Source organism: Falco naumanni, chromosome 3 (assembly GCF_017639655.2).
Source record: "Falco naumanni isolate bFalNau1 chromosome 3, bFalNau1.pat, whole genome shotgun sequence".
Taxonomy (NCBI): Eukaryota; Metazoa; Chordata; class Aves; order Falconiformes; family Falconidae; genus Falco; species Falco naumanni.
The window spans coordinates 44103849-44116332 of NC_054056.1; the positions used below are offsets into that span (position 1 = coordinate 44103849).

The following is a 12484-nucleotide window of genomic DNA, read 5'->3' on the forward strand; positions in this document are numbered from 1 at the left end:
AAGGCAACTTTTCTAGTAATTTTTAATTCTTCTATTAACTGAGAGGAAAAACCATTGTATTGATGCACCTGCTGTCTACTGAAGGTGCAAAGGATGAAATTCTGTCCCAGCAAGTCAATGGCGTAAAACATCTTTAGTCTTAGTGTTATTTTTACCTGGTGGTTGAGTGTATACAGGTAAAAGTATTGTGGTAAACAGGCAGAGGCAGCGACAGCAAATCTTTTTATGTTTGTTTCCTGCTAAATGTTTTGTCTTCATAGGGGGAGGCAACCAAAGCTTTTCTGGCTAATAATTTGTATAGATTAATCTGATATTGAGGTGTGACTTATTTTTGCTTGCTTGCTTCTTGCACTTACAGGTGAAAAAAAGTTATCTGGGGGAAAAGATCCTGTAATTATCTGTGCCTTCATTAACTGAAATAATAAAATACTGGAAACAGAAAGTTACTTCCACATGGTTCAACTTGCTGAAATAGTAGCAGAGTTTCTTTTCCATGTCCTTTCTTTCAACCTGAAAGGCGGAATGCATCGGCTTATTGCTCTGTACAACCCAAAGAGGTAGCCCACCATTGTCAGTGGTAGAACTTGATGGTAACTCTGGGACCTTTCTTATGTGAACGTGGCATCGTGGAACTGCAAGTTAGGTGCAGTGAGAGCACTAGAAGCAAGCATTATAGTGTCACGGTGAGATGGCTTTCTACCTGCAGCTCCCTCATCTGATATAGGAATCAGGAAGGTTAGTTAAAGTGATAATGTTAATGACCAACGTCACTGAAGAAGCAAAACACCATGTTCAGAGAAAAGAGGAAACAGAGCTTTCTTGGAGAAGATGGTGGTGAATATCAGGCAGGATCACAATGATTTGACCTTGGTAACTGAAGCAAGCAGACTTAAAACAAGAACTGAAGTGCGGCATGGGAGCAACTTTGCTGTGCAGGCTAAGAACCCTCTCTAAATTTTGTCTTTAATCGACTTAAGCTATGAGTGATTCTTTGGGGGTCTTGGTTACATCCACTGAAGATACTTTTGTTTTCGTCTTAGAGGTGCAGACTTCTGTTTCCTTCGTTACATGTACGTGCCAATCAAACGTGTGTTTTATAGAATGATTATCTATCAGAAAAGTTTAAACATGATAGACATGTAGGCTGATTTTTCTCCTTGGTCTTCTAAGAATTTGGTGTATATATCCAAAAGGAAGAAAACTCTTTATGAAGGGAAATGCAAAATCTTAAAGGAGCAGTTCTTCATTCATATACAAATAAGTTGCATCTACTAAGGAAGAAAAAGTAATAAATGAATGGGAAATGGGTGGTAATAAATGATGTATTGGGCCTTGATAAAATAATACAGTTATGAGCTAAAAGTTTTTGGGTTTAAATTTATCCTTTTCTTATGGATGCTCAATAGGAAAGAGCAATTATTCAAAGAAGTTACTTTAATTTCATTAGACAAGTTTGGTTTGTTTTTTTTTTTTTAAAAAGGGAAAACATAAGAGATTGCTATGAAAGTTTAAACATTTAAATCCTTTTATAAATGCATGCAATATTTGTTGTCTATCTTCTACCATAGTTTTTCTTCTGGGTTTTTTTGGGTGTTTTTATTGTTGGTTTTTTTCTGGTACTTGATGCTATAAACATACCTTAACTGTGTCTAATAAACACTGATTTGACTCTGAGGAATCTCAACAAATCTAATCAAGCAGGATTTGATACTTGTCTACTACTTATTTCCTCAAGATTTTTTTTTTTTCATATGCTGCAGGACAGCTACTGGGATACCTACATGGTTAATGCTGGGTAGATTGGGTATCTGCACACCTGTCATTTGAGGAATTTGAGAAAGACTTTGAGAAGTCTTTGCATTACTGAAAAGTTATTTATATGAATGTCTTGTTTCAAGTTTTATATATTTGTAAAAATGTGAATAGCTGAAAAAAAGATGTTTTAACGTCTTATGGGTTAGAGTACTTCCCGGTATTCTCAAGCTTGAAGAAATCCTGTCTGTAAGAGAATTGCATATGTGTATCAAGATATAAAATACTGGTTAAGTTTTCACTTTTTTTAATTTGCAAAGTAATGTTAACTATTAAAACATTTATTTTGCCCCCATGTATTCTTTCAACTATCCAAAAGAATCTGCAGAAAGGCTTGCAATTTAAAATGTGTCCCTATGTGAAGGAGGTGTGAAATAATAACTGTTGCAGCTTTTCTGTTTTGCTAACAAGAAACACTGACAAATACTGTATTTGTTTTGCTGGTATTTTTAGCGCAATACAAAATGTGTTCTTGAGAAACAGCATTTTTTTTATTTATTTCCTGGACTTGAGGGTATTTCAGAGGGGAGACTACAGGGAATTAATGGCTGTAAAGCAAACACTTTGGGGTGAATTTCTGTATCTATTTATTGGTACCAAGGTGGAAATCAATAATAAGCAAATGTGGTCTGTATTTGAAATGTTTTCAACTTGGAAAGAAAAAAATATATTATTTTTTTAATACTTAAGTTGTGTAGCGTTATCGTTAGCTGGCATCGATGTGCTTAAAAGGCTGGCAAAAAAAAATTGCTGGCATTTGGTGATTGCTGCTTAGGCAGCTTGTCTCATGACAAGGATGTGCAACAGAATTGATACTTAAGGGTGAATTGTCTTTGTAATCATCACTTGAAGCCCAACTTTGCATTGCAGGCTGCTTAAATATATTACCTCACTGAAAGTAAAAGGGGGATGGTCATTTCCATGTATTGTTGCAAAATGTTGCTCCATGTAAATAGATGGGAGAATAGGAAAAAAGAGAACAATGTAAAAATACTGATGTCTTTATATCATGTTATGGTCACTCTTCTACACAGATGTACATGTGATGAGTTGGGAAGGTGTAAAGGGTGGGGGAGGGAAGCGAATAAGGAGTGTGGTGTCAGCACGAAGTTGTGCAGGGAAAACCGTGGAGGGCAGAGGAGCGGAAGCTGTGGCACAGCTGCTGAGGGCCGTAAAACGACTGAAGTCTATTTGAAATCAACAGAGATAGCAAGGGGAAGGAAGTTTCATTGAAGGACAAACTGGCTGTTTGGTCCCTGTCAAACCCGTCACCACTAAAATGCTTCTGCCACTGCCTCAGTTACCTCTAGCAGCTGACTGCAGTTTTATGAACATACCAGTCCAGGGCACCCGTGTTCTAGATGTGCTGGTGGGATCCTGGGGGAAGGAAAACAGCAACTGCCCTTGCCTAGCACCCGTATCTTGGGATAGTTTCTGAGTTGCCAAGTGTCAGGGAATGAAAAGACTTATTTGAAGAGATGGACTCTTTGTCACAGAAGACTCTCTTCTGCTGCCCCAGAGAGCTGTGTTTGGTTCATCTTCTAAAAGTAGTGTCCTGGCTCAAAGTCGAGCTGAGATTGCATGGCTTAATGCAAGATTTGCCTGCTTAAGCACTGGCTCATCCGGTCCATACATAGAATTGTGTTGTAGCTGCTTAAATAATTTAGGTTGAACTGGCAATACTATCCTGAGGGACTCATAGGGCTTAAGTTTATGTATGTGTGTGTGTGTGTGTGTGTGTATGTGCATGTGTGTGTTTTTGGAATGATTTCTTTGTAGATTTGCTTGCAATAGATGACTTGGCTTTTAAAATGGACTGAAATAAACAGTGACAATTGAATTAGATAGTATCAGGCACTTCTGGATTGGCAATCTAGTATTTTAATTATATGAATAATTATGGAGTCCATAGAACAGAACTATAGTTTAAAGTGTGGGAAAGTAACTATAAATTATATCTTGGCAGTCTATGCTCCTTCAATCACTTCCTGACTATGTTTACTCAGTTTTCAAGCCAAAATGAGCTTTTCTAACTGCAAACATTGCAAGCCAATCTTGATCTATAAAATGCAACCTGTTGCTTAAGCCAGTAAAAAAGCTGGACTCCAGAAACGATCTGGGATTTCTGTTTCTAATAGAGCCACAGCATAACTCTTTTATTACTACATCATTGTAGTCTTGTCAATGGGAGTAATTATTTTGCTGGTAACTGTAGCAGATGTGATGCATACTGAAGGCAGGTAGCGATAGTTAAAAATATTCTTCTGGAGACTTTATTGTATTGTATTTCTAATGTAGACTCAGGTCACAGACCTAGGCAGCTGAGAGGAATTGGCTGTTAGTTTTCTGTTGCTACAGGGACAAAGCATCATATAAGCGTTTGAAATTATACGGGGAACCTGTGGACATGAAGGATGTCAGGTAATGAAAATGCATTCTGGTCATAAACCTGGACTGCCACATTGCTACTGCTACCCAGGGCAGTCAGGTTAGGAGCAAGCTATGGGGTTCTTTTGTTTTTTGGTTTGTTTTTTTTTTGTATACATGAAAGTTTGCCAGAGCCAGACCAGAGGATGCTTGGGAAACAAGATCAGTAGAATTCTATTCTCCATGTACTATTAGGAGTAGGAAGGGTGGGACAAGCACCTACCCATCATTGATGCTGTTGCTAACAGAAACCTGGATTTTATCATTCTGCCTTTATTCACTTAGTAATAGACGAGATTTTTCAAGTATATTGGGCAGTAGTCCTGCATTTTACTGTCTTGTAGTGGAGCGCCAGATTTCTTGTCATCTGAGATTTATGCCAGCAAAAGCCTGCAGTCACACATGGTTTGCTCTTTGACCTGCTTCCTCCTTCCTCCCTTTCCTCAGCAGTCAGCTGCTGTCCCTCTGCCTCTAATTTACATCCCCAAATGAATGAAGCTTAATCCTCCTAAAACCAGCTGAACTTTGTGATCCTATCTTGACTAAAAGGAAAAGGGTGAAAAAAAAAAAAAAGTCACTTCTAAAGTGGATGACCATCATTTATATTTGGGGGTGGACTTTCTGCAAGTGCACTGGCATTTTGGTGATTATGTATTTTTCCTTGTTTTATTTTTTTTTTCATATTGAGCTTAATCATCTGGGATTTCTGTTTCAGTTCTGCCTCCTTGCTGTGTAGCGTCTACTTTTGGCAAGGGAATCTGAGGAAGAGGAGTTTCCAAGGAGACCCTGCTGTGATGTATGAATGTGGAGTGGGGGCAGCACATTTTCCCAATACTATTTCGTAGATAAGCATAGCAATGAGTGAAAATTTCTATAGCTCCCCCTCTTATAAAAGTAGTGATTGTTACTTCAGGAGCCAGGCAGTGTCTGAACGAGCTGTGCTCTGTCTGCCTATAGGACTCTGTACTGGTGTGCTGCCAGCATCTTGTCCCACAAGAATTCAGGCAGCGGGGGAGGATGCTCCTTCTCTTTCAATCTGGTAGAGTTTGCATTTCTCCTTTTATGCTACGTTGCACAGTGAATTGGCAATGTTAATCATGTCTTTTGCCTAGGTGAATTATCACAATGTTAAAATATGAATGCAGTGTATCTTTGCGAAGTTACCATTTTTGGTCTACAGACAAAATCAGAGCTGGCCTGAGAATCAGAGCTTAAATCTCTCTTTATAGGAATGTTGTACAGTAACAGAGCAGAGAGGGAAGCTCTTCCTCAGCTAGAAGGTGAGGTGCATCAACCACTGGAGCTCAGCGTGAGTGCAGTCCCCTCCTGTAAGCCCATAGGCAAAACTTAGCCAGAAGATTCTCAGGGCTATGGCTGGTACCCCAGCTGCCTGTGCTGCTCTCAATTCTAGGCTGGATTACAGCAACTTTTACATTTTGGAAAGTTTGGTCAGTACTGAATATGATTGCTGGCTCACTCAGAAACACGTCATGTAGAGAGCACAGGCTGGGGAACCCCATGGTTCTTTATTTAAGGAAATGAACATTATAAAGTGTGTGCAAGATTTAACTTTGTTACAAAAACAGGAGAGAGTTGTACAGTGCAGGATTAAATATGGGAATGCTCAAGCAACCAGAAACAATGGGATATCTTATGAAAGGAAAGTTAAAAAAACATTAAAATGAGGTTGGTGGAATCTTTGGTGGAAATCTCATAGACTAGCATCTTGCTATGATTCCTCAGAAAGACAGTATTCTGCACAGCTGTTAGCCACGTAAGGGAGAAATATGTATGCACATATCCAAATGTGAATATTCAGTTACTAATCCAGTTTCCTCAAATACTTGGAAAGGAGCTTTCAGCAGTATTTGTTAGCTTAAAAAAAAAAAAATCATAAAAATCTCCCCTTGAGAAACTGTGTTCCAAAACCTTGATTCTTATTAGGAAGCAAAGCAACTTTTTTTTTTTTTTTTTTTTTTTTTTTTTGTGGCATAAGAATAATCATGCTTTGTGTAAAAGTTTTCAAACATATGGTCTGCAGAAATAACAGGCTTCAGAAAGATTTATCTTTAACAGTATGTAAACAATTTATCTTTGCACGTGGAAGCTGCACATCAGATAAGATGCATTCTTGCAAAGTGCCATTTCTTGAAAAAAAGTCCTCAGTCTCTCCCTTCAGATAAGACCCCACAAAACTGTGTTAGAGAATATATCAAGTGGCACAGAGACAGGAGAGTGGGTAGGAAAGAAGGGAATCCCGCCTACACTTATTCTGCTATGGCACAGGAGAGTACTGTGTAGACTGCTTGATCACAGGGTTGTGAGGTCTTGTTAATAGCTAGGCTGAGTTATGGAGATGGAAGTATGATTTATGCATTTTGTCAACCACATAAGCAAGCTTTAAACTCACCAGCTTGAATATAATTAATGTCTTTTTCATTATACATTGGACAAAAATAGAACTCTACTAGAAAGCAACATACATTATCTTGTTTTTAATTCCTCTAAGATGCCTAAAGCAATGAAGAGACATGATCTATACCAAGTCTGTGAATGAACACGTAAAATAGAGTTATCTGACAAGGCTAACAGTATCTTTTCATAAAGACTTTTAAGTAGCCAGCCTTTGTGTCACAGCACAATCTTTATGGTTGCAGGAGCTTAGCAGGAAGCTTAGAGAGCTTTGCCTGTGTTTTCCTGCTTTTCTCATCAGTGCCTTAATGCCTGCTGATTAAGGGGTCATAAATCTTTGCGATATTAGCAGAGGAGTCCATTTCCATAGCAAATGACAACCTTTCCCTGCCTCCTTTTAACTGTTATCACACACATGCGGCAGCTACTTGTACATATCATTGTCACACACACACCATATATTCCATACAATGAATGCTCTCTTCCTGGAAACCTGAACCTCTTACCACTGCTAGAGAGTAGCCTTTACTCTTGAGGTCATCTAACTTGGCAAGTCAGTGAGTTAATGGGTCTGAAAAGATTATCCTAGACCAAAATCGATGTAAACATTATCCTTTCAATGTGGAACGTATGGGCTTGAATGCCTTTCATCTTTCTCTGCACATTCCAGATGTTTGCTTCTTTCCTCTCATCGTGTATACATGATGGGATAGATAACATACCGAGTTCAGATTTATGTCTAGAACATGATGTGTTTGTACTCTGCTTCATTACACCTTCTTTTTCCCTTTTATTTGGGAAAGAAGTACCTTAAAAGCCTTTTTTTTTAATTCAGGTTTGATTTGTATATTCAGTGCTTTCCAAAAGCAGTCTGGTTAGACTCCCTCATCCTCTTCATTTCCTCTGCTGTTCCCCTGCAATATATCTCCTTTCAGTCAAGGGTGACTCTGTGCTGCAGTGGTTTACTCCTTCGGCTTCTTTGAAAAAGTTCCAGAAGGCAGATCTCACAATTTGCTTTGGAAAGGTCCTTGGTTGTTTTTGGTTTTTTTTTGTTTGTTTGTTTGTTTAAAAATCACTAACATTAAACAGATCTTTAGCATGGGGTATTTTGAGAATTAAATGCTAATTTTTCCCCAGGTGATACTCTTAACATGCATTCACTATTTAAGACTATGGGAAACATCTTAAAGTTATAATAGATATTTCAAGTTTTGTCTTTCACTAAATGGCAACAGCCCTTAATGTCTATGTGCTGTTAAAATTTTTGTTTTCTTTTTGTGTTCAACTTGAAGGTCTTTGAAGCTGAACTACTGTTAACTTCTCTAGCATAGGGACAATTTTTTTTGGTATTATGGGATGTCTTTTATTTTTCCAAAACAAGTGTGTTATGTCTAGTGACAAACATCAGACTCCACAGACCAGTTTTTCCTCCTTTTTTCCTGTTTCTCCAGTCTTTGGGTTATTTGACTGTGATTCAATAAAGAATAGATTTTTCTTTTTCCCCTCAACTCAAAGATGATGCAAAAAAAAAAAAAAGCAAAATCAAAATGTCTACTAAAGTGTCAATAAAGGGATTTAAAGAAAAAGGGAGTGTATCCTGAGCTAGGACGCCATTACTATCTGAAAAAATAATTTTGATTATTTCACTCAGTAGTTTATGTTGTTATGTATCTTGTTTCTCTTAAATTAAACAATGGTGTTGTCAATTAAAAGATGCATCTATTTGTCATCAGATATGTAGAAAAAATATTTTGGAGGATGTTTTCCCCACAACTTTCTCATTTCTGCACTATGCTACCAATTTATTTTAGTTTTTTTCTGAATTCTGTGTACTCTTGTCCTTTCTGCCCTTTGCCCTTGCTTCCACCACTGCACACTTTAGGTAGGGGAAAAGGGTAACCTTCTCTCTTTAGTAGCAGGGAATTTTTAACTTTATTGACCTTGTCATACAGAGTAACTTACTTTCTAGGCATGCAAAGTCCTTGTGAATTACCATGGCATGTAGCTTTAGTTTACCTGAACCCTGACTATACTGCTTAGTTGACAAACTCCAGGGATATGTTCCTCTCTCTTTGAGTTTTATGAGAAACAAGATGCAAAATTCTTGAAGAAGAGGAGATTAATTGAATTTCTTTGAGTTAAAAACACCATATACAAAGGGATGTATGGGAGGGAGCAGATGCTTGGCAGCCAGCGAGGAGACTCCTCTGTGGTCCCTGGGTGCAGTTCTGCCCCCCTTCACTGCTGGAGGTGGCTCTCCATCATGCAAGATGATCTTGAATTTTGCTTGCTATCCGGTGTGATTTGCATCTGTATATTGCATGCATGAGTATTTGTTTATGCATTTATTTTTAGTTGCTTGATTCTAAATCAAGTGCCCCAAGTTCAGGGGGAATGAGCCTGAGAGATGCCTTTGATCATCCAAAAGCATTTTGTCTTGGGTCCTTTTCTTACCTTTCCAGGACACCAGTTGTTGTAAAACATTGTCCTGGAAGTTCACCATGTGAATTTTGGCATTGCTGCACAAATTAACTTTAGATAAATTGTTTGAGAATTAAGAGTTCAGTCCTCTGACTGGTGGCATTTGGGAAGGGGTTTGTTGGAGGCCTCTGGTGAGGATGGGAGAGGCAGAGATCCACATGCCCTGGCTGACTGTGCCCTTTCCTACGCTCCTGGCCCATGCATTGGGATGTGCTCTTTAGGTTGGCAGCTTGGCCAAACAGACAGCAGCCTCGGTGCCAGCCAAAGGTCCCCTGCTGTAAAGATGTCCTTTAGCTGCTCAGTGTGAACAGCCACCTTAATTCTTCAGTTCTCTTCTGGAATGGCAAAGGGAATTCCCTGGTGGGCTGCAGTGGAGGTGGATCTGTGTATGCACCTTTAAAACAGTTACGTACAGCAGAGGAAACCAGGATGTAATTAGCGCTGTGTGTATTAGCAGGTGGATTGTGAGTGTACTCTTCCTCTACTAGTAATCCCACCATATTTTGAGTATGGCAAATGGATAGAGGAAATTTGTTGTCTTCATAAAACTGTGTTTGTGTCTGTAATGCCCTGGTCTGACATGGGAGTTTGTAAACTTCCTAGCTCTTCAGAAAGTGTTATCAAGGTGTTTATCTATCAACAGAAAAAAATAGCACCCTCAAAAAATGGAACAGTGAGACTTGAGACTGAGAAACAAATAAAATTTTTAGCTCAAGTGTGCACAGCAGTGGATTGTATCTTCATATTTTGGGGTTTTTAATACACTTTTGCAAAGATATGGGGAATGCTTGTATAATTTCTCCTTATATACTTTTTGGGGATAAATCAACTCTTATCATGATAATTTATTTTCTCTATACATGACTATAATACATCTTGAAATTATTTTCATAAATTTGACCTTCTAAGACATTAACCAGATTTTATTGTTCATAATTTCTACATTTCTCATGAGTTGCTAAATCGCCTTACAGTTTTAAATATCACATTTGGTCAAGCCTTTAAGATTTATGTAACTTAGCTCTGGTGAAAGAAGGAAATTCAAAAGTGGTAAACTGTCAGGCTGAAAGAAATTTGCAGTAAGTGAATTGTCACACTAAAAGGAGCTTGATTGTTTTATTTCCATTGGCAGTTTTCTAAGTACTTGCAGTGAATTCAGAAAGCAGTCTTGACAAAACTATCTGCTCCCTGGATCTTGGCTTCTCAGGGCTGTGTTATTGGAAAGCTGAAAATTTATAACTAATACTGTTGTCTATGAAAACATATGTTAAAAATACTTAGAAGAAGGATTTGGCAACTATGATTGTCCATGGAAAAATTATCTTCCATTAATATTTTAGGTTGGTTTTGTGCCTAATTTGTATGGCTAATTCAGTAACTGTTTTTAATTAAGCTTTTAGCAGCCTCCTGTTTGTGTACATGAGCTTTCTGTAAGAGGAGAAGGCAAGCTTTAGATAACAGTGGTTTATAGTCCCTTGATATAGTGTTATTATGCATGTAGTGCTCAGCAAGGCCCTCCTTTCCCTGCTGTCACATGTAGCTGTGATAGGGGGTCATTCTGCTGCACTCTGCTGTGTAAAGGACTGATGGCTGAAAACAAGTGAGCCTCATTAACAAGTATAAACTCCATGAAATACTAAAGAGTGTTCTCTCTTATTTGCCCTGTTCTTCATCGCAATGTGGAATATTATCTACTAGTGGTCTTATATTCAACACTACACTTTCCCACTCTAAATATAATGAATTGATATTAAGATAACGAATATAATATTATGTTGCAAGAAACACCAGTTTTAAATTTTTGCACTTAAATAATTAAACTGGAGTTACGCTAAGGCATAGAGATGGCCTTCTCCTGTTGATCCTGACACTTCAAGGCTTTCAGGATGTCTGTTTGTGATATGATGAGACTATAGTATTGGGGAGAATGCCTGCAAGCCTTTAATGAAAAAATCAAAAGTCCTTTTATTGATTTTAATCTTCCATACTTAAAGGTAAAAGCTTGTTCTTTCTTGCTTTGCATTGATGTATCTAATTCTGATTTTAAAATTCAGATTTCTTCTTTTGGTCTTCTACAAAACAAATTTCATACCAACTTGCTTACATTATCTGAAACATAAAGTCAATGTTGCAGGAATGCATTTAGTTTTACATTATGATATATCCTGTTTCTTTGTCATTCAAAATTCTAACGCAGCTTTTGCTTTCTCCTGTGGCAGGATGACAAGGACTTGGTTCATGAGTTTGTTGTTGCTGAAGGTCTGACTTGCTTAATCAAAGTGGGAGCAGAGGCTGACCAGAATTATCAGAACTACATCCTGAGAGGTAAAGGAAATGTATCAAAAAGTTGTTTTAATAGCTCTGAAGCTCTCACATGTCTGCTGCAATTTGTCATGTTAAGTGTTTCAGAACATATTTCTCAGCTTGGTACCAATTTTTGCATTATGCAGGAAAATTAAAGGGGGGTTAATGCTCGCTGCTGAGCAGGATGAATAGTAAAATGTAAATATTGATAGTCCTTCCATTGTGCAGCTTTTCATGTAGATTATACTGAAAATCTATAATTCTAAGCAAAGGCATTCTAAAACTTTCACTGTATAATTTTAAATGTCAAAGGGCACAGAGCAAAATAACTTCTTGGAGTGTGATTAGTAGCTATTGAATAAACAGTGAGACGGTCATATCTTAAGGTCAGTTGGCTGGAAACAATTTTGAGCTATCTGATATTTTGGATTTGTACAGGTAATCAGAGGTTTGCAGTCTGTTCTTGGCACTTAAAAGATAACTTGCAAAGGTAGGTTTTGGAAAGCAATGTGGAAGAGGTGTGTAACTGGATTAGAAAGCTGGTTTACTGTATTGTGGCCCAAATGAACGCCTGTGATTTTTCATCTAACCTGAAAAACAAGGTTGCAAATTCAGAGAGTACCTTCAATATTTCAAGAGGTTATGAATAAGGGGAGAACTGTCATGCCAAGGGATCTTTGTTGCTGGATGATCTCACAGGAAATAGAGAGCACTAATGAGTGCGTAGTTGTGGTGGATCGCTCATTTGAATTTTCTTAGACTGACATATATAGCTGTCTTTAAAAATGTCACTTTGATGTATTTAGCTGCCAAAACTGAAACTGCAAATTGAGGAGTAAACAAATATAAAAGGAGAATGATTTTATAAGATCCAGAAATGCTACCTTATAGAAAGCAAGAATGCAAATAGTAAGTGTGGGCTTTATGCGAAGAACTTGAAAACCAGACTGCAAAAACACCAGCTTTTGGGGGTATAAAAAAAAACAAAACCAGAAATTTAAGTTTTATGTCAGTAGTTGTGCAGTGAAATAATTGTACTTGAATAGTA

General features: G+C 37.8%; 1 protein-coding gene across 3 annotated transcripts in view; it reads left to right on the forward strand.

The window, feature by feature from the left end:
- Positions 1-12484, forward strand: part of FHOD3 (formin homology 2 domain containing 3) — a 415861-nt gene that overhangs the window by 193304 nt on the left and 210073 nt on the right. For all 3 annotated transcript variants that reach the window (XM_040587702.1, XM_040587700.1, XM_040587701.1), the window contains exon 5: positions 11352-11457. In XM_040587702.1, coding sequence (XP_040443636.1) covers positions 11352-11457 — 106 coding nt within the window. The remainder of the gene's footprint in view (positions 1-11351; positions 11458-12484) is intronic.